This window comes from Mastigoproctus giganteus, chromosome 6 (genome assembly GCF_048544385.1).
Source record: "Mastigoproctus giganteus isolate SK-2022 chromosome 6, ASM4854438v1, whole genome shotgun sequence".
Lineage (NCBI taxonomy): Eukaryota > Metazoa > Arthropoda > Arachnida > Uropygi > Thelyphonidae > Mastigoproctus > Mastigoproctus giganteus.
Window position 1 is genome coordinate 174480786 of NC_143580.1, and position 23856 is coordinate 174504641.

A 23856-nucleotide genomic window follows, 5' to 3' on the forward strand; every position below is an offset into this window, starting at 1 on the left:
TTGGCTGTACTGTAGTATTTCCCTTACTTTATTGGATGGCAGTAAATGATTTTATATACATTGTATATGAGCCTCCATATCTCCAGTTTCATTTGTTTTTCATTTGTTCTTCAGTGACTCAGTTTCATGTAGTAGTGCACCAAGTTTTAATTTGATATCAGTATACTCCTTTCATTATAAATAAAGAAATGAGTCATCAATTGTGCTAGCAGTATCTACTCAATCAACCTTGGAATACATGCCACAGGCTACACAAGTGATGAATTCTCATATGACTCATTGAAATTCTTGGATGAAGTATTCAAAGTGGATCTTTGAATACTTCATCCAAGAATTAACTTTACAGAATTTAAATCAATAAAATAGTACAGTAATTAAACAGTTACCAAACTAAAACTAAAATTCCAATACAAATAATATTCATCTAGTTGAATTAAAAATTTTGTTCTCCATGGTAAGTTCTCCACACACTTGCTTTAATCATGTAAATTATTCATATAAAATAATAAATTTAAAGTTATTTGTCAAACAAATAATTTTAAAATATGGTTTACCTTGATTTTATTACATATGTAATTTACCTGTGGCATCACATGACCTGTATTTATTAATAGTATGCAATAAAGAGTTCTTCTAATACTAATTTGGGAGAAAGGTTTTGGTACATTGTTCCAGAAATAATGCATACATGCAGAAAAAAAAAATCAGTATTTTGTATACAAAAATTTTTATGGATTTAGATTTTTCAAGTTAGTTGGTATGCATTTGAGAAAAGATGGGATAAGTGTGGATAATAATTTTAGAGGCACTTAGTGTAGCGTGTTAAACCTACATATATTACAAATTTTAACAAGCTTTTCAGGATTTATTTTATTATTATTTTTTTTTTTAGAAAAAAACTTAGCCAGTCATTTTTATTGTTGACAGATTATTCATATTATGCTCATATTAATAACTTTTTTATACTGGAAATTTATTCTCTATACTTTTTTTTATTATTTGTTCTGTTATCATTATTGTTATAAATTTATTAATTTAGATTCATTTTAAAAACTATTAAAAATATATATTACTTTATATGGAGTTTAATTACAATCAGAATTTTCTACATATCCTATAATCTTTAAATATTCTGTAGATGTTCAGACACAAGCTATGTACCAAATTATGGATGAAGGATTTATTGGACTTATCTTTTCTGTATTTAGTGAAGATTCAACAACTAAAGTAAGTGCATTGTTTTAAAATGAGAATAGATGAGTTACACTAATCCTTTCTGTACCACAAATGAGATAATGCCTGCCATATTTTTTCATACCATTGTGCTATGAGAAAGACATCTTGCTGTACTTAATCAGCCTTCTGCCATAGACTTTATTAATGATAAATTCTTAAAACTTTACACAGGTGAAATGTTTTTTAGTTCAGATATTTGTATTAATACAAGGGTGTCTAGAATTTTACTCAGACACAATGTGATCGAGTTTATATCCCGTTTATGTCAGCATCAAGAGAGATAAATAACTGGATAAGTGGTGAGAATTATATATGTAATTCAAGAGTAGACAATTTATGCCATATGTCCATGTTATTAAATGATTCTGAATAGGATAAAAACGATTGAGACTAATTTGTTAAATCATTTTTATGCTATCACTAGACTTACATTAGCACCTCATTTTTGAGTCTCCCCCCCCCCCACCCAAGTGCACCTTAATTGTAATTCACTGGGAATTCAAGAAGAGTAATTAACCATTATAATGGAATTAATATGCCATAATTATACAAACTGTATAGGAATTCTGATAATGTTAGCATGAGCAGCTCAGTATCTGCATTAACCATGTGTATGAAATGGCATTTCTTTTTTTCAATTGGCAATAAAAGATTCTTTCACATATTTTGGCTGACATTATGTATCAGAAAATAAGCCTTCAACTGTACCTGTGAAATAACCAGATATAATATAGATGTAATAGGCTAGGTGGACTAGATTATATCTGTTGAGGACTAAGATTAATGATATAAAACAATTATTTTGTAAGGGAATAAAAAGTAATACTGTTATATATGTAGATACTAGTGATAGTAAATATAGGAAATCTGAGGTTATAAATTATGAGAGGACATTGAGAAATAGCTATCAGTTAAGATTTAACATGAGAGTAATATAATAATTGAATGACATGTTGCATAGATTATCTTTGATCCAATTTGAATGGATTGAGCAAGCTCAATGCCGATGGGATTCTTCCTCTTGCGTAGAGTACACACAAGGGGGCACAAATTCAAATTGAGAGGAGATTTCAGAACAGATGTGTGGAAGTTTGCCTTTAGCCAGCAAGTGGTTGATTGCTGGAGTAAACTTCCATCTGTTGTTGTTGAAGTTGATAGCTTAAATAAATACAAGGAAGAACTAAACAAACTGAGGAGTTATTCAGCGAGGGGAATGCCAGAGGTGTATTCAACTCTGGCAGTAAGCTAGAGAATCTTGTAATCTCTGAGAGTAAAGTGGAGGAGAAATTGTTGAAGATAAACACAAGAAAGGCACCTGGGGTGGATGGGATCTATCCAGTTATATTAAAGGAGGCAGCAAAGGAAGTAAGCAAACCCTTAGCCATAATTATGAGAGCTTTCTTGGACTCAGGGGAGGTACCCATGGACTGGAGATGTGCAAATGTGACCCCAATTCACAAAGGAGAATCAAAGGCTGACACAAGTAATTATAGACCTGTGAGTTTAACTTCTGTTCCCGGAAAATTAATGGAGGCACTGGTTAAAGCAGCACTGCAGGATCATCTAGACAAGACTTCAGTTATAGCTTGGACACAGCATGGTTTTGTTAAGGGGAAGTCTTGCCTGACCAATTTGATTGGATACTATGATGCAGTCACAAAAGAACTGGATGCAGGGAATAACTTTGATATTATATACTTGGATCTTAGAAAGGCTTTTGATACTGTTGCACATGGATGACTGCTGCACAAATTGGAGCAGTGTGGCATTGGAGGCAAATTGCTGCTATGGATAAAGGGGTGGTTGAGGGAGAGAAGACAGAGAGTGGTAATCAATGGACACTGCTCATCGTGGACTAATGTTATTAGTAGAGTCCCTCAGGGTTCAGTATTGGGTCCATTATTGTTATCTGTATTTATAAATGATATTGATGATGGTATATCAAGCTTAATGTCCAAGTTTGCAGACGATACGAAGGTTGACAGGTTGTCAAGGACACTACTGACACTATGCTACTGCAACAGGATCTGGAAAGGTTGAGCAGATGGGCCGAGAGGTGGCAAATGAAGTTTAACATTGACAAATGTAAAGTACTACATATGGGAAACAGCAACCCCAGAGCAACGTATCAACTCTGTGGTACTACACTGACAGTAGTAGAGAATGAAAAGGACCCGGGGGTATTTTTGCAGGCAGATATAAAGTTTTCTGAGTAGTGCAGACAGTCTGCAAGAGTAGCTCATTGTATATTGTCAATGATATACAGGAATTTTTCTAGCAGGGATAAGGAGGTGATTATTCCCCTGTATAAGGGGAATAATCACCTCCTTATCCCTGGTCAGGAGGTGATTATTCCCCTTGGTCAGGCCACACCTCGAGTACTGTATACAGGTCTAGAGGCCTCATTTTAAGAAGGATGTAGAGCTGTTGGAATGAGTACAAAGAAGGGCAGCAAGATTAGTGAATGGAATGAAGGGTTGCTCTTAAGAAGAAAGGCTTAAGTTTTGCAGATTACAGTGTCTGGAGACTAGGCACCTGCAAGGTGATCTAATTGAGGTGTATAAAGCCTTGAATGGTTTGAGCATGCTCAATGCTGATGGGATTCTTCCTCATGTTCAGAATAATCACCTGAGAGGGCATAAATTCAAATTGAGGAAAGACAGATGTAGGAAAGACGTGCGGAAATTTGCCTTTAGCCAGCGGGTGGTTGGTTGGTGGAACAAACTTCCATCCCTTGTTGTGGAAGTTGATAGCCTAAATAAGTTTAAGGCTCAGCTGGACAGGTATTTCTAACGAACAGAGGGGTGAAGTGGAAGTGGTTATTTATTTATTTTTTTATTTATTTATTTTATTTTATTATTATTTTTTTTTGGTTGATGCTGCATAAGCTTGCTTTCTTGCATCAAATTCCTCTACTAATGCTAAACTATTGGTAGTTTACTTAACAAAATAGAAATGTGCAATCAATAATAGCATTTTTGGTAATGTATATTATTTCATTGGACTTGTGTTGTGTAAAGCTAATTAACAATATCTTTCAGTAAGATGCCAGAGAAATGTGACAAAATTTCAGAAGGCATATGTAAGATTTTCCTTGTGTAATTTAGTAAATGTGATATTTCAGTTTCAAGTGGCAGGAAACACCATGCAGTTAGATATAAGCATGATAGTAGAATACAGTGCATACAAAAGAAATGTAAAAATAGATTTTGCATTTCTTAGGGACAATGATCTCATACACTGTGAATGTTTATTTGCATCTTTTGTAATCGAACATAATCTTCCTCCGAGATGTGCTGATTGTGCAGGCACTTCGTTCGAAAATATGTTTCCCAAAAGTGAAATAGCAAAAAAATACCATTGTGGAAGAACAAAAACATCAGGCATTGTTAGTGATATTGTATGGATGAGGAAAGGAGAGGTGGAGGTCTCTGAAAAATTAGCCATTTTCAATTGCTACAGATGGTAGTGATCAAAAGTGATTCGAAGCTATACCCCATTTTGGGATGACCTTTTGTAATAATAATAAAAAAAAAAATTCATAAAATTGAAAGCAAATTTATCTAAGGGTCAGCGTTGACAAACTGTCAATGGAAACTTAGTGTTTATAGTATTACTGTTATGGTAGGCATGAAAACTGCAGTAGAAAAGATATTAAAAGAGATTATACACTTGGTGATAATAGACCGACCTTGTCATCTTTTGTTGAAATTGTTGAAGTTAAATGTAAGAAAAGCACCTGGGGTGGATGGGATCTATCCAGTTATATTAAAGGAGGCGGCAAAGCAACTAAGCAAACCCTTAGCCATAATTATGAGAGCATCCTTGGACTCAGGGGTGGTTCCCACGGACTGGAGATGTGCAAATGTATCCCCAATTCACAACGGGGGATCGAAGGGTGACGCGAGTAATTACAGACCAGTAAGTTTAACTTCTGTTCCGGGTAAAATAATGGAGTCGCTGGTTAAAGATGCAATGCAGGATCATCTAGACAGGACTGCAGCAATAATTCAGACACAGCATGGGTTTGTTAAGGGAAAGTCTTGTCTGACAAATTTGATAGGATATTATGATGTGGTTACAAAGGAACTGGATGCAAAAAATAATTTTGATATCATATACAGTCGGTCCTCGTATAACACGTGTTTGCATTACACGAATTCGATCATACACGATTTATAAATAGGGGAACGTTATCTTATATAACACGAACCGAATTCGCTTATACACGATTCGCCTTTGTGTTTACAAGAAATGGCAGTCGAATGCGGAATCACCCCAACTGAACGCAACACGATAGGAATGAAGAAGATTCTGAAAATGTATTTATGTGTTTTATATCAGTGAAGGGGAAACACATTTCACCATAATAACGTAAAAACCAACAATTCCAGCTATCGATATAATCGCAAATGCAATTAGATGGAGTTTACTACCAGTTTATAACAGATTCCACTAGCAGAAACGAAACTGGAAATTGTTTTTATTGTTTTATGGTAGTAACCCCCAGAAATGTGCTTTAGTAAAATGTGAGGTGTTAATAGTGTATTTCGGTCTTTACGGTGTTGTTTATTCAGTTACTACACGCGCGCAGCTTTGTTTCTGTGTATCAAGCGTGCCACCTCGTTTGTAATTGTGCTTTATTCCCTAAAAATTAGTAAAATACTTAAAAGGTGTGAAAAGGAAGCGTCCTGGCTAAGACACTGCAGATTCAGAGAGAAAAAAAAAGAAGCAATATCGATAAACAGAGGCGGACTGGGTCAAAAATTCTTACCCGGGAAAATTTGTAGTGGCCTCATACTACGGTTTATGGCCAAAATCACACCGGCCTCCGGCCCACCGTGGTTTCCCCCGTAAGGCTTATGGCCAGTCCGCTTCTGTCGATAGAGAAAAAATATGAAATTGTGAAACGCTTTGAGCGAAATGAAAGACCATGTGATATTGCATGTGCTACAGACCTAAATGAGGCAACGCGGAGAATTACAAAGAATGCAGAGAAAATAAAAACAACTTTCATAGCGGAAACAACTCAAAGTGTAATTAAAATCCATTAGATTAAGACACAAAGAAATTGGAAGAGATGGAACGACTGTCATCTCTTTGGATAGAAAATCAAACAAAAAGCAAGTTTGCTTACGATAGAAGCAAAAGCATTAGCAATATTTTATTACGACTTACGTATTATAATTTATACTTTTACGTATTATAAAATACGAAAGTATTTTATTACGACTATTTTATTTAATATAATAAATTTTTTACGAATAAAATACGTATTTTATCCGTAAAAAATACTCTTTTAGTATTAAAAAATACTAAAAATACTTTATTATAATATAATATTATTTTTATTACGTATTTTAATCGTTATAAAATACGTAAGTATTTTATAACGATTAAAATTACCCGATTATTTATTGTGTTTGGTAATGTTTTGGTTCCAAATGTGTGTTCAATCTTGGGTGGTCGGCACCTAACCCTACTTTTCCCATAGGGCCTGTTGTTTATATTGCACGATTTTGCATTGCACGAGGGTTTCTAGGAACGCAACTATCATGCTATACGAGGACAGACTGTATTTGGATTTCAGGAAAGCTTTTGACACTGTTGTGCATGGAAGACTATTGTACAAATTGGAGCAGAATGGTATTAAGGGTAAGTTGCTACAATGGATAAAAGGATGGTTAAGTGCGAGAAGACAGAGGGTGGTAATCAATGGGTGCTGCTCTTCTTGGACTAATGTTATTAGTGGAGTCCCACAGGGTTCAGTGTTAGGTCCACTGTTGTTTTGTATATTTATCAATGATATTGATGAAGGTATATCAGGCTTAATGTTGAAGTTTGCAGATGATACAAAGGTTGGCAGGGTTGTTAATGACAGTAATGGCAGTGTGCTACTGCAACAGGATCTAGATAATTTGGGCAGATGGGCTAAGAAGTGGCAACTGAAGTTTAACCTTGACAAATGCAAAGTACTGCATATGGGTAGAAGTAACCCCAGAGAAAAATACCAACTGTGTGGTACTACACTTAAAGTGGTAGAAAATGAAAAAGACCTGGGAGTAATTGTGCAGGCAGATATGAAGTTTTGTGAGCAATGCAGACAGGCTGCCAGGCCAGGTCATGGGGTTTTGTCAATGATATATAGGAATTTTGCTAGCAGGGAAAAGGAGGTGATTATCCCTCTGTATAAGGCAATGGTCAGGCCACGCTTTGAGTACTGCGTACAGGTCTGGAGGCCTCGTTTTAGGAAGGATGTAGATTTACTTGAGCGTGTACAGAGAAGGGCAACAAGATTGGTGAGGGGAATGAAGGGATCCTCTTATCAAGAGAGGCTTAAGTTCTGTAAATTGCAGTGGCTGGAGACTAGGCACCTGCACGGTGATCTGATTGAGGTGTTATAAGGCCTTGAATGGGTTCAGCACGCTGAATTCTGATGGGATCCTTCCACTTGTTCAGATTACGAACCTAAGGGGGCATAAATTCAAATTACGAAAGGACAGATGTGGAATAGATGTGCGGAAATTTGCCTTTAGCCAGTGGGTGGTTAATTGCTGGAACAAACTTCCATCTGTCGTTGTGGAAGTTGATAGGTTGAATAAATTTAAGGAGGAACTGGACAGGCATTTGGAGGGAATGGTGTGATTTTTTTTTTGGCTGATGCTGCATAAGCGTATACATTTGCTTTCTTGCATCACATGCCACTACTACTACTATGTGTGTGTGTTGAAAAGGGAGTTGCATGTCTTCCTGTAGAAGTGGACGAATATTTGGTGGAAATTAATTACTATCTAGAGAGAAGCACTAAAAGAAAAGATTTAACAATTTTAACTGATGCATGCTACTAAAAAAAGATTTTGGAATTTTAACTGATGCATGCTACTAAAAAAAGATATGTACATGTGTGTTCATATTGGCTGTATTTGTTTAAATGTGTAACTAGACTGATAGATCAGTGGCAAGTCTGTTTAAAAAATAAGATAGAAGTGGTGAGAAAAGCAATATAAGTAACTTTTCAGAGTTACTATATTGAAAAGTACAATAAGAAGTCACTAGCGAGTGGCACTGACTTATGTTATAATGAAGACTCTCGTCAACCAGTGCAATACCACCACTTTGCTTATTGGAGGCTTGAAGTGGAGGAACCCATATTTAGTTTCCAGAGCAAAGCTCCAGTACACCCTCCCTCATTTCTTCCATCATGTAGTATGATTGATGTTTTTTGAGGTTACGATGGACATCATGGTGAGATCTAATCTTCCTAACATTTAGAAGGTACAACTCTAAAATAGTGTTCGCAGGTCAGCTTCTGGATAGTCCACCAGACTGAACCTATTGTTAACTCTTGAGGAGGCTTCCGGATTAGCTAGTGTATAATCTCACTGCCTTTACTAGGCCAGATAGTGACTGGAGGGAGTCCGAGTAGTGTGTATGTGGGGGGGGGGCATTGTTGAGGCCACATTATGTCAAGGAGTTGAGTATATTCTTGATGTGTGACAAAATTTCAGAAGGCATATGTAAAATTTCATAATTTCATACAGCATGTCCCCCCTCACCTTTTCTTACTACTGAATACACCATGAATTATCAAACCAATAGAACTAACTTATCTATAAAAAAATATAAACCTCCCAAACACTTCCTCATTCATTTCACAAATATATGTGATCTCAGTTCTAATCTCAGTGATGTTTATTTCCATTTTTATTACATTTATTTATTATTTCTCTTCAGATGATTCATCCACTGCTCATCTCAGTTGTCCGAATTATTTGCTGTATGATTCCTTTCACTTCAAAGGTGGTACTTGTGCATAGGTCTGTTCTGATACTCCCTATCAGAGATTAAGCAATTTGGAATCTCCTCTTTTTGATCTTCTCTGGCTTAAAATCTCTCTACCACATTCTGTCAAATTCATCTGTTGCCTCAATTGTTCTCCCAACTGCACTAATCACTTGGAACTCTTTCATGTTCTCTCTTTGAACTTGACTTTCTCCAGTACAACTTTCCTAACAGTTAGGTAATTTATCTTTGTGACGTTAATGTTCACAACTCCAGCTGGCTTCTGTTTCCTAGTCACATGGCCCCAGCTGCTGGATATGTTTGGGGTTTTACAATTACTAATTACCTCGTACAGATTGTTCATTTTTGTATTAGAATACCAGGCAATCCTAACCATAGAGCCTATTCTTAATCTTTTTCTCACAAACAACCCTTCTAAGTACAATGTTGAGGTGTAAGTGGTTCTGTAAGCACCTTAGATCACAACTTAGCGATGGTCTCTTCTCCAATGGAGCCTTTCTCTTTCAATTTCAAGCTATTGTTGTTTGACATTACAAGAATGCAAAATGGGATGATCTGCCAGATTTCTTTTCTTCTTTTCCTTGGTCAGGTTACTGTTTCAAAACTTCTGATGCCAATTCTTGATCAGATTTTGTCAGTAAAATTATTCTTGTAGTGATGGAATCCTTTATCCACAATCCACATTAAAACCTCATCCATTATCTAAACCTTGGTTTTCCAATAAATGTGCTAAGGCTGTTCAAGATAAGAATGTTGGATATCGTAATTGTCTTGTATCCAAATCTCCATGTTTAAATTTTGATACTATATTTTAAACAGGCTAAGTACAAGAAGGAAGCAAGGAAAACACTTGCGTCTTGTCCAAATGGTAGCCGAGCAGTCTGTTCTCTTTCCAAGGCCGCAACTTTTGCTCGTCTCTGTTCCCACCTCTGTCAAAACCAGATGGTTCTATTGCCACTTCAGCCAAAGAGAAAGCTGACCTGCTAGCATCCTATTTTCCATCCAACTCTTGTATTGTTGATCTTTGTAAACCACTTCCCATCAGTTTCAGTACACTCCATTCAATACCCCCTGTGGTCTTCTGTCAAAAAAGATGTTGATAAATTTTGATTCTAAGAAAGCTCCTGGTCCTGATGGTATTTCTCCACTAGTTTTCAAAACCTGTGCTTCTGAACTTACTCCTGTTTTGTGTTGCCTGTTTCAGTTTCTTATTCCAAAGATGTTTTTCCTTCTGCTTGGAAATTTGCTCATATCCAGCCAATTCCTAAAAAAGAGTTACAAAGTCCTCCCATCAAATTATTGCCCCATTGCACTTACTTTTACTCTTTCTAAAGTAATGGAGAAATCAATAAACCGCCAACTCTTAAACTATCTAGAAACTTTCCATCTGATCACCGATCGCCAGTATGGATTCCGTCAGTGTCGATCCACTGGTGATATTTTCTGGCTTATTTTGCATCGACATTTACACATGAGGAGTTATTCAGCGAGGGGAATGCCAGAGGTGTATTCAACTCTAGCAGTAAGCTAGAGAATCTTGTAATAACTGAGAGTAAAGTGGAGGAGAAATTGTTGAAGATAAACACAAGAAAGGCACCTGGGGTGGATGGGATCTATCCAGTTATATTAAAGGAGGCAGCAAAGGAAGTAAGCAAACCCTTAGCCATAATTATGAGAGCTTCCTTGGACTCAGGGGAGGTACCCATGGACTGGAGATGTGTAAATGTGACCCCAATTCACAAGGGAGGATCAAAGGCTGACACAAGTAATTATAGACCTGTGAGTTTAACTTCTGTTCCCGGAAAATTAATGGAGGCACTGGTTAAAGAAGCACTGCAGGATCATCTAGACAAGACTTCAGTTATAGCTCAGACACAGCATGGTTTTGTTAAGGGGAAGTCTTGCCTGACCAATTTGATTGGATACTATGATGCAGTCACAAAAGAACTGGATGCAGGGAATAACTTTGATATTATATACTTGGATCTTAGAAAGGCTTTTGATACTGTTGCACATGGAAGACTGCTGCACAAATTGGAGCAGTGTGGCATTGGAGGCAAATTGCTGCTATGGATAAAGGGGTGGTTGAGGGGGAGAAGACAGAGTGGTAATCAATGGACACTGCTCATCGTGGACTAATGTTATTAGTGGAGTCCCTCAGGGTTCAGTATTGGGTCCTTTATTGTTCTCTGTATTTATAAATGATATTGATGATGGTATATCAAGCTTAATGTCGAAGTTTTCAGATGACACGAAGGTTGGCAGGGTTGCCAAGGACACTACTGACACTATGCTGCTGCAACAGGATCCGGAAAGGTTGAGCAGATGGGCTGAGAGGTGGCAAATGAAGTTTAACATTGACAAATGTAAAGTACTGCATATGGGAAACAGCAACCCCAGAGCAACGTATCAACTCTGTGGTACTACACTGACAGTGGTAGAGAATGAAAGGAACCTGGGGGTGGTTGTGCAGGCAGATATGAAGTTCTCTGAGCAGTGCAGACGGGCGGCAAGAGTAGCTCATGGTGTATTGTCAATGATATATAGGAATTTTTCTAGCAGGGATAAGGAGGTGATTATTCCCTTGTATAAGGCAATGGTCAGGCCACACCTAGAGTACTGTATACAGGCCTGGAGGCCTCATTTCAAGAAGGATGTAGAGCTGCTGGAACGAGTACAGAGAAGAGCAACAAGATTAGTGAATGGAACAAAGGGGTGCTCTTACAAAGAAAGGCTTAAGTTTTGTGAATTACAGTGTCTGGAGACTAGGCACCAGCGAGGTGATCTGATAGAGGTGTACAAAGCCTTGAATGGTTTGAGCATGCTCAATGCTGATGGGATTCTTTCTCTTGCTCAGAATAATCACCTGAGAGGGCATAAGTTCAAATTGAGGAAAGACAGATGTAGGATAGATGTGCAGAAATTTGCCTTTAGCCAGCGGGTGGTTGGTAGGTGGAACAGAGTTCCATCCCTTGTCGTGGAAGTTGATAGCTTAAATAAGTTTAAGGCTCAGCTGGACAGGTATTTCGAATGAACAGAGGGGTGAAGTGGAAGTGGTTATTTTTTATTTATTTATTTTACTTTATTTTTTTTTTTTTGGCTGATTCTGCATAAGCTTGCTTTCTTGCATCAAATGCCTCTACTAATGCTAATGCTACCCATCTATTGACAAATTAAATTGAAAAGTATGGTGAAACTCAAGCAGTTGCTCTTGGGATTTCAAAGGCCGTTGATTGTTTAGCTTAAAGGTCTTCTAAATAAGCTTCCATCTTAAGGTTTGCCTACTGTTTTTTGTAATTGGGATCCAGTTTTCTCTCTGACCGTTCACTGAGGGTGATGGTAGATTTCTCTCTGTCTTCTAAGTTCTCTACTAATGCTGGTGTTCCTCAAGGTTCGTTCTTTCTCACACACTTTTCCATTTGTTTCTTAATGATCTTCTTCCATTGACTGGAAATCCCATCCATAGTTTTGCTGATGACAGCACATTGCATTCCACCTTCTAGTTCGAGATACTTTTCCCTGCACAACAAACGGCTTCAGCTTCTCGTATATCCACTGCCAATAACTTAAATGCTGATCTCCATGTAATTCTTCAGTGGGGCAAAGATAACTTAGTTGATTTAAATCCTTCTAAACTTAGCCCTGTCTTATATCTCATTTGACTTGGTCCCTCATGAGAGATTACTGTATAAACTTGAACAGGTTGGGATCACTGGTTAGTTTCTAAGATGGATTGCTGGGTGGCTGCAGGGCAGAAGGCAGAAGGTTGTGATTAATAGATATTCTTCAATTTGGTGTAATGTCAGGAGTGGGGTCCCTCAAGTATTGGTTCTTGGACCACTGTTGTTTCTCATTTTCATAAATAACATCAATGAAGGGATAGAAGGCGTGATGTCAAAATATGCTGATGATGTAAAGATTGCAGAATTAATGATCAGTGCCAAGCAGCGCTGCTTCAGGATGACTTGAACAGACTTCAAAGATGGTCACAGAAGTGGCAGTGATGTTTGGATGCTGCAAAATGCAAGGTCTTACACTTGAGGAATAGCAACCCACATATAAATTACTATACACTTGGTTAAGTTGAATTAAAAACAGTGGAGGAGGAAAGGGATCTGCAAGTTACAATATGAGCAGATGTGAAGTTTTCTGAAGAGTATAAACAGGTAGCCAGGAAAGCCCATGGTGCCCTATAGATAATTTATCAAATGCTATCTATAGAGATAAAGAGGTCATAATCCTACTGTATAAGGCAACTGTAAGACTACATTTGGAATACTGTGTTCAAGTATGGAGACCTCATCTGAAAAGACATCAAGCTTCTTAAAAGGGTTCAGAAACAGGCAACTCGAATGGCGAGATCTGTAGAAGGATGACCGTATGAGAAAAGACTGATTATGTGGGCTACAGAGCTTGGCAGCTAGAGGTGAGCTGATTGAGGTTTATAAGGCTCTGAGAGGGATTGTAGGCATTCCTTCAAAAAACTGTCTGGAACTTAGTGTTCATAGTGTGCCTGTTACAGTAGGCATAAAAACTTGAGTAGCAAAGGTATTAAAAGGGGGACATTTTGAAAATCCAAACTTAGCTCTTCCAAAATACCTTTAATCCTTATACTGAAGTCATTACCCCTAGATTATGTTGAAGGATATTATTTGCCAATTTATTTTACCAACAGTTTTCAAATATTCCACTTCATTTTGGAAGTCAATTACAACAGCAATCTAAACCAGATGAATGATTCTGATTTAGTCATAAACATTTCTTTTGCCGAAGTGTTGTGGGAAGTCTAAAACAAGAATAGAAGTTCTGTTCTTCTGCTGAAGAAGTACTTTAGTACTTCTTCAGCAGAAGAACAGAAGCTGCATGTGATTGCATGGCACATGTGGCAATAAACACAATAATGCTGAGGTAGCAGAAATTTCATAATTTGACAGTGCATCAATTTTAAATTTGAAATGCTTTTGCGGACAAGTTTCCAGTACTTCTTGGTGTCATTAAAGATAAAGAAATATATGAAGCAATAGATGCAGCTCAGTTCTGTCACTTGCAGTGTGAGAACCTACCAGATGCTGTTTTGAAAGAAGAAAGAATTGATATACGGTGGTCCTTGGTTTTGGGAACTGAAAAATGCACAAGGAAACTTTAAATATAACAAATTATCCCAAGTCATGCATAGCATTTTTACAATTCCTTATACTAGTGTTGAGCAAGAGAATATTGAGCTGGGTTAGAAAAAGAAAAACTGAATTTAGATTTTATTTCTGGTGAAGCTTTGGGAATGCTCCTGACAGCCAAGTGAATATGAACATCAAGGCTGTTGTTATTGGAGAGTGAATATTTTATCCTGGCATCATCCCTATTTGGCCAAAGACCTAATTCTTCTTCACAAAAATTATATTTAAACTTCTAATCCTCTCTAAGATACTTGTTACTTCTTTTACTTGGTGCACTAAGGAGTGAAATAATTCATTAAATTGTTTCCCTAACGTCTGGATAATATAATGCAATCACTGTGTTATTTTATTTTCAGCATTTCTGTTATTAATTTCTCTTACACATGCTGCATTTCTATACTTGTTATTTTCCACGACCTCTTCTTCAACAATAACAGAGATAATATCCAAATTTTCTCCCATCTTCGACATTTGTTTAGTAAATTATCAAAATATTTACTCCATGCTTCTAACATATTTTGTTAGAAGTATGGAGTAAATTACACTGGTCAGCAATTTTTCAGTATTTTTTTGTTTCTTTGATGGAAGTATTTTTTTCTGTATTGTTTTGCATGTGCAAAGTTGAGAATTTTGAGAAATCAGCATTCAAAAATTATTTTGCTCAAGTTTTGAAAATACCTGCTATGTCTTATATTCTATAAAATATGCTACCTAGGCCTAAAATGAGATAAATAAGGAAATTTCAACATAAGATATATTAAAACATTCTGTTTTAATATCGCTTATATTGAAAAACATTTTATATTATAAAAAACTTTACAAAACAGTTTAAAATAATAAGAATTGATAGCTTTAATTATTGAAAAAAAAAAAAAAAATAAATATATATATATATATATTAAATCACATTGATCAGCAAAATACATAAAATTACTTGATTAACATTTTACGCTTTTTCTTCACCCGTCATTTATACCCCACATCTGGGGCATTTCTTTTCACAGTGCAGTAGTAGTCAGCTAGCATTGCAGAGTTCCATTTGCCTTGTTATCACTTCTCCATCACAGAAATAATGTGGCATATTAAGTGATAGATCACTTAATATGCCACAGTTCTCTGGGAGAAAATCCAAATGGGAGTGAAGAAAGTGTATTTGTGTCACTGTAATAAGACAACTGGGCTTTATGCAAAATCCAAAGACAAATTTCATCACCCAACTTCCCATTTGAAAACTGAAATATGAAAATCATATTCCTATTTGAAAATTGAATATGAATGCTTCTCAACAGGTTAAACTTTCTTCCAAACTAGTTATGAAACTATGCTATACCTTCCTTGCAGCCAGAATAAATTAATTTATAATTAATGTAGCTGCAGGTCACCTGCATTTGGTCTTTTGGTTTCTGTGGTACCTACTACTATTTTGATAGCTTACCGATTAGTTCTGCTAATTCCACTTTTTTGTATTTAAGCTTCTATCATTAATTGCACCTATCTTGGCATTTATTCCAGTGGTATATTTAATAGTGTCCTGGTTCACCAGTAAGCACAAAGTGGACATTGTTGACCCAGGGATGTTCCATCTGATATGAGTAAGTTTAGAACTCTACCAGTCTGCTGCCCTATTTACACACTACCTGCAAGGTATGTGAAAGGAGAAGTTATCCTTTGATTTTTAAAAATTTTTTTTCTGCACAAAAATTTATCTACTATTGCCAAACCTTTAATTTTTATGGACACTGTGAAGTTTGGATCATTAGCAGTAGCATCTGATTACTTTACACAACAGCCAGTCAATATTCATAATGCTGCTATAAAAGTTCTTATGTTTTCAGAAAAGCATAATTTCAACTGAAGATAGTGTCAATTGCTTTTAAAATCTGTTGACTTAGCCATTAACTGTTGTATGCAATTAATTCTCAGTCTGGTTTTTATCCTCACTTCATTCTGGTGCTACAGCTGACATTTGTGACATCAAAAACATGTAACTTGGCTGACACAGGTTTAACAGTTTAACATATGAGATTTGCTAGAAACATTCTGTGCAAAGAGAATTTTGTTATTGGGAGGGGGGGGGTGTTATATTGTGTATGTATTCTACATTTTTGGTTTTTGACTTTAAAGGGTTTGTTTCCCAAGTTAACAAGGAGCTATTATTGTCTTTATGTTTTGTTAATTTTCATGCAGCCATTTTATCAGAGGAGACTACAATGAGGAGTGATAGAAAAATCTGTAATGCTACATTTAATATTATAATTATTAATTAGAATGTCATTAGCATTAGTAGTGGCATATGATGCAAGAAAGCAAGCTTATACAGCATCAGCCAAAAAAAAAAAAAAAAAACTTCCCATCTCACCTATTAGTTCGTTCCAAACGTTTGGCCAGTTTCACTTGAATTTATTTAAGCTATCAACTTCCACAATGACAGATGGAAGTTTGTTTCAACAATCAACCAATAGCTGGCTAAACACAAATTTTTGCACACCTATTCTTTACTTATATAAACTCTAAAAGGAAGGGGATGAATCTGATTGGTCCACTTGACATCGATGGTTCGACTGTTGTTGATCCTGCTCAGGTAGCAAACAAACTGAATGAGTATTTTGCATCTACATTCACACGTGAGGAATTATTAAGGTTTGAAAATGACAGAAGGTTATCAAATTGTAGCAAGATACATAATGATTTTGTAATAACTGAGAGCAAAGTGGAAGAGAAATTGTTGAAGTTAAACGTAAGAAAAGCACCTGGGGTGGATGGGATCTATCCAGTTATATTAAAGGAGGCGGCAAAGCAACTAAGCAAACCCTTAGCCATAATTATGAGAACATCCTTGGACTCAGGGGAGGTTCCCACGGACTGGAGATGTGCAAATGTATCCCCAATTCACGAAGGGGGATCGAAGGGTGACACGAGTAATTACAGACCAGTTAGTTTAACTTCTGTTCCGGGTAAAATAATGGAGTCACTGGTTAAAGATGCATTGCAGGATCATCTAGACAAGACTGCAGCAATAATTCAGACACAGCATGGGTTTGTTAAGGGAAAGTCTTGTCTGACAAATTTGATAGGATATTATGATGTGGTTACAAAGGAACTGGATGCGAAAAATAATTTTGATATCATATATTTGGATTTCAGGAAAGCTTTTGACACTGTTGCGCATGGAAGACTATTGTACAAATTGGAGCAGAATGGTATTAAGGGTTAAGTGCTAGAAGACAGAGGGTGGTAATCAATGGGTGCTGCTCTTCTTGGACTAATGTTATTAGTGGAGTCCCCACAGGGTTCGGTGTTAGGTCCACTGTTGTTTTGTATATTTATCAATGATATTGATGAAGGTATATAAGGCTTAATGTTGAAGTTTGCAGATGATACAAAGGTTGGCAGGGTTGGTAATGACAGTAATGGCAGTGTGCTACTGCAACAGGATCTAGATAATTTGGGCAGATGGGCTAAGAAGTGGCAACTGAAGTTTAACCTCGACAAATGCAAAGTACTACATATGGGTAGAAGTAACCCCAGAGAAACGTACCAAATGTGTGGTACTACACTTAAGGTGGTAGAAAATGAAAAAGACCTGGGAGTAATTGTGCAGGCAGATATGAAGTTTTCTGAGCAATGCAGACAGGTTGCCAGGGCAGGTCATGGGGTTTTGTCAATGATATATAGGAATTTTGCTAGCAGGGAAAAGGAGGTGATTATCCCTCTGTATAAGGCAATGGTCAGGCCACGGCTTGAGCACTGCGTACAGGTCTGGAGGCCTCATTTTAGGAAGGATGTAGATTTACTTGAGCGTGTACAGAGAAGGGCAACAAGATTGGTGAGGGGAATGAAGGGATCCTCTTATCAAGAGAGGCTTAAGTTCTGCAAATTGCAGTGGCTGGAGACTAGGCACCTGCGTGGTGATCTGATTGAGGTGTATAAGGCCTTGAATGGGTTGAGCACGCTGAATTCTGATAGTATCCTTCCACTTGTTCAGATTACGAACCTAAGAGGGCATAAATTCAAATTAAGAAAGGACAGATTAGCATTAGCATTAGTAGAGGCATTTGATGCAAGAAAGCAAGCCTATGCAGCATCAGCCAAAAAATTAAAGTAAAATAAATAAATAAAAAATAACCATTTCCACTTCACCCCTCGGTTCGTTCGAAATACCTGTCCAGCCGAGCCTCAAACTTATTTAGGCTACCAACTTCCACGACAAGGGATGGAAGTCTGTTCCACCTACCAACCACCCGCTGGCTAAAGGCAAATTTCCGCACATCTATCCTATATCTGTCTTTCCTCAATTTCAATTTATGCCCTCTCAGGTAATTATTCTGAGCAAGAGGAAGAATCCCATCAGCATTGAGCATGCTCAAACCATTCAAGGCTTTGTACACCTCTATCAGATCACCTCGCTGGTGCCTAGTCTCCAGACACTGTAATTCGCAAAACTTAAGCCTTTCTTCGTAAGAGCACCCCTTTGTTCCATTCACTAATCTTGTAGCCCTTCTCTGTACTCGTTCCAGCAGCTCTACATCCTTCTTGAAATGAGGCCTCCAGGCCTGTATACAGTACTCTAGGTGTGGCCTGACCATTGCCTTATACAAGGGAATAATCACCTCCTTATCCCTGCTAGAAAAATTCCTATATATCATTGACAATACACCATGAGCTACTCTTGCAGCTCGTGTGCACTGCTCAGAGAACCTCATATCTGCCTGCACAACCACCCCCAGGTCCCTTTCATTCTTTACCACTGTCAGTGTAGTACCACAGAGTTGATACGTTGCTCTGGGGTTGCTGTTTCCCATATGTAGTACTTTACATTTGTCAATGTTAAACTTCATTTGCACCTCTCAGCCCATCTGCTCAACCTTTCCAGATCCTGTTGCAGCAGCATATGTTAGTAGTGTCCTTGACAACCCTGCCAACCTTCGTATCGTCTGCAAACTTGGACATTAAGCTTGATATACCATCATCAATATCATTTATAAATACAGAAAACAATAAAGGACCCAATACTGAACCCTGATGGACTCCACTAATAACATTAGTCCACGATGAGCAGTGTCCATTGATTACCACTCTCTGTCTTCTCCCCCTCAACCACCCCTTTATCCATTGCAGCAATTTGCCCCCAATGCCACACTGCTCCAATTTGTGCAGCAGTCTTCCATGTGCAACAGTATCAAAAGCCTTTCTAAGATCCAAGTATATAATATCAAAGTTATTCCCTGCATCCAGTTCTTTTGTGACTGCACCATAGTATCCAATCAAATTGGTCAGGCAAGACCCCCTTAACAAAACCCTGCTGTGTCTGAGCTATAACTGAAGTCTTGTCTAGATGATCCTGCAGTGCTTCTTTAACCAGTGCCTCCATTAATTTTCTGGGAACAGAAGTTAAACTCACAGGTCTATAATTACTTGTGTCAGCCTTTGATCCTCCTTTGTGAATTGGGGTCACATTTGCACATCCCCAGTCCATGGGTACCTCCCCTGAGTCCAAGGAAGCTCTCATAATTATGGCTAAGGGTTTGCTTACTTCCATTGCTGCCTCCTTTAATATAACTGGATAGATTCCATCCACCCCAGGTGCCTTTCTTGTGTTTATCTTCAACAATTTCTCCTCCACTTTACTCTCAGTTATTACAAGATTCTGTAGCTTACTGCCAGAGTTGAATACACCTCTGGCATTCCCCTCGCTGAATAACTCCTCATGTGTGAATGTCGATGCAAAATATTCATTTAGTTTTTTAGCTACTTGAGCAGGATCATCAACAGTTGACCCATTGATATCAAGTGGACCAATCTGATTCATCCCCTCCCTTCTAGAGTTTACATAAGTAAAGAACTCTTTGCTGTTTTTCTTCGCATCCTTTGCCAAGGAGTTCTTGTAATCTGCCTTCCTAACCTCCTTTGTAACTTGGTTACAGATCAACTTGTATCTATCATAGGCTTCTGTGTCACGTGTTAATTTGTATGTATCCCATGCATTTTTCTTCTCTGCCATATGCCTCATTAGTTCATCTGACTTCCATTTAGGCCTAAACCTTGAACAATATTTCTTAGTTGGTATGTAAAGCCTAGTAGCTTCCAAGATAAGTTCTTTGAATGCTTCCCATTTTGAATTTGCTGTTGGTAACATCATCAGTTGATCCCACTGTATAGAATTTAAATACTGTTCCAGTCCATCGTAGTCGCCTTTACGAAAGCAATACCCCTTCCCTTTACTCCTAATGGTAGTTACCTCTTTGAGTAAATCCCACTTCAGAACACTGTGATCACTGCCACCTAGTGGTTCATTTATCTGCAGATTCTTAATGCATGAAGAATCACTACTGATAATCAAATCAAGAGTATTACTCCCTCTAGTTGCCTCCCGAACATGCTGATGTAGAAAACAATCATCCAATAAATCCACAAAAACCTTGCTAGTGTGTGAGTGACCAGCCCACAAATTCCAGTCAATATCTGGGAAATTAAAATCCCCCATAATAAGACTCTCTGATTTACTGGCCCACTCTATTTCTCTGTACAGTTTCCTATTATACTCATCAGAGTCATTAAGCCTATATCACACTCCAACTCTCAATTTTGATCTCCCAATGCTTATATCACACCAAACTGACTCGAAACTGCACTGTTCAGCGATGTCGACTGGCTTCACTTCCTTGGATTTTATGTGTTTCTTAACTAATAGCATAACCCCTCCTCCCTTCCTATCCTGTCTATCCTTTCTGTAGATATTGTACTCCCCAAATTCCAGTTCTGCATTCCTTATATCTGTGTGACACCACGTCTCTGAAATCCCAACAATATCTGCCATTGATGTTTTGAGCAATACCTCAAATTCATCAAATTTGACTACTAGACTCCTAGCATTGGTGTACACGCAAGTATACATGCACCTGCTCTTCCTCTTAGCCACCCTAACACAACCCACGTGTTTACTTGTACCCCAATGATTCCCAGCAGTCTCTGAAATATCCTGTATCTTATTTTCCAGGCTGCTGCTCATTCCAATAGAAGCAGTGCAAGAATCACTTTCTCCTCTGCCAGTGGCTACTGTTAATCTATTAGTCCTTGTATCCCCCCAATCTAGCAGTTTTCCGACCCTCCTAACACTGCCTCGATAGCATCAGCAAACATTCTTGCACCCTTTCTATTTAAGTGTATCCCGTCCCTGTAGAAGCAGTCTCCCCTGTTAACAAGTACAGACCAGGCTGAAAAAAATTCAACCCCTTGAGCCCTGCACAATCTTTCCAGGGCCGAATTGATCAACAGGGCTCTCATCATATACTCCCTCCTATCGTGTCTGGGCAGAATTGCAGACACTTTCAAATTCAACCCTAATTCACGGCTTTTTTTAATCAGTGACCTTTACTTGTTAAGTAATTCCGCCGGTCTCCTACTCTTCATATCATTAGTGCCAACTTGTACAACTATATCACCTTTTGTGCCCTTAAAAGATGATATCCGCTCTACAACGTCATCAACCTTTGCCCCTGGCAGACATACCCTGGTCCTGTTCCACCTATCCTTTTTACAAAGCTTGTTTCCCATTTCCCTGACAGTAGAATCACCAACAACTACTAGTTCCTTTGGGACCAGTGCATTCTGCCTTGGGGGCTGCTGCTGTGTTGCGCAATGACCAAGTGCAAGCTCTGGCATTGGTGTGGGCAGCTGAGAGCTTGATGGGCCCCTCACTTGTAATCCTTCGAGGGCATCCACCCTGTCCTTCAAGCTCTCATATAGGCCCATAACAATGCTGAGTTGACGCCTGATTTCCTTACACTCCTTGCATCGCGCAACACAGCGGCAGCCCCCAAGGCAGAATGCGCTGGTCCCAAGGCTGTGATTCAGAGGGCAACTGCCCCCCTCAGTTCTCCTCTGAGCCACAGCATTCCCATTAGCTTGAGCCTTTTGCTTTGCTGCTCTGATTTGAGTCATGATTTCAATTTACTTTCAATAAAAATTTCAATTTCAGTACAAAATTAAATCCTAAACTTGTATCCCAACACAGTTCTAATGCTATATTTGTGTTTCCGTAATGAGTGTTACTACGAAATCTACGAGTGTTATCCACGAAATCTACGAGTGTTATCCACGAAATCTACGAGTGTTAACTACGAAATATTTGTTTCAGTAACGAGTGTTATCTACGAAATATTTATGTTTCAGTAACAAGTGTTATCTACGAAATCTACGAGTGTTATCTGCGAAATATTTGTTTCAGTGACGAGTGTTATCTACGAAATCCCTTTATATAACTTCCGTATCAAGTTATGTATTAATTATTTATTTTTACTAATTATTTATATTACGTAACCTAAGTGGTTATATGTATAGTTAAAAGTACAATTGCCGACCGGGCTAGCCGAGTGGGTAAAGTACCTGCCCGGCAACCCAAAGGTCGCGGGTTCGATTCCCGCCTCGGGCTTGGATCAAAGTACTGCAAAAACCTTGGGAGGTGCAATATGGCCACAGAAGCCGATGCGCCAACAACTACCAAATCAAAAAAAAAAAAAAAAAAGTACAATTTAATTGCCAATGAAGTTCGACAAGATTAATAGATTTTACTGATTAATTTTTGCGTAGCAATGGCGGCTATTTACGATTGGTAAACACGTGGATTTGATACCCTTTCCGATACTAAGTAATACCTACAAAATTTCTATCTAAGTTATTTTAAACTTAAGTACCGTAAATAGGAATATAAAGCTACTCTAGAAAATAAGTTAATATGTCAATTTAAACTAATAAAGCAGAAAATAAATCAGAAAAAACTTCTCTGTTCCAAGAGCGGCAGAAAGGCACGTCTGCACAGGCAACCCTCGTTCTCAGACTCTTTAGATGTTGAATAGATGTGCGGAAATTTGCCTTTAGCCAGTGGGTGGTTAATTGCTGGAACAAACTTCCATCTGTCGTTGTGGAAGTTGATTGGTTGAATAAATTTAAGGAGGAACTGGACAGGCATTTGGAGGGAATGGTTTTTTTTTTTTTTTTTTTTTTTGGCTGATGCTGCATAAGCTCATACATTTGCTTTCTTGCATCACATGCCACTACTACTACTACTACTACTACTATTCTGCAACAATCTTTCCTTAATTAGAATTTATTCCTCTCAAGTGTGCAATCTGAGCAAGAGGATACTTCCTCTTGCTCAGATTTAAATTTAGGCCTAAACGGATGTCAGATGAATTAATGAGATTCGTGGCAGAGAAGAAAAATGCATGGGATGCATATAAATTATCAGGTGACACAGAAGCCTATGGTAGATATAAGCTAGTCTAAAATCAATTCACAAAGGAGGTTAGACAAGCGAAGGCAGATTACGAGAAATCTTTGGCAAAGGATGCAAAGAAAAACAGCAAGCATGTTTTTATTTATATAAACTCTAGAAGGAAGGGGATCAGATTGTTCCACTTGATATCGATGATTTGACTGTCGATGATCCTGCTCAGACAGATGATAATCTGAATGCATATTTTGTACCTACATTCACACATGAGGAGTTATTAAGGGAGGAAAATGCCAGAAGTTTAACAGGGTGCTTAATGATTTTGTAATAACTGAGAGCAAAGTGGAGGAGAAATTGTTGAAGTTAAACATAAGAAAGCCACCTGGGATGGATTGGATCTATCCAGTTATA

At 37.8% G+C, this 23856-nt stretch overlaps 1 protein-coding gene across 2 annotated transcripts in view; it reads left to right on the top strand.

The window, feature by feature from the left end:
* Positions 1-23856, top strand: part of LOC150084762 (lys-63-specific deubiquitinase BRCC36-like) — a 126784-nt gene that overhangs the window by 42040 nt on the left and 60888 nt on the right. For both annotated transcript variants that reach the window (XM_090375513.1, XM_090375514.1), the window contains exon 4: positions 1139-1227. In XM_090375513.1, the coding sequence (XP_090231639.1) occupies positions 1139-1227 (89 nt within the window). The remainder of the gene's footprint in view (positions 1-1138; positions 1228-23856) is intronic.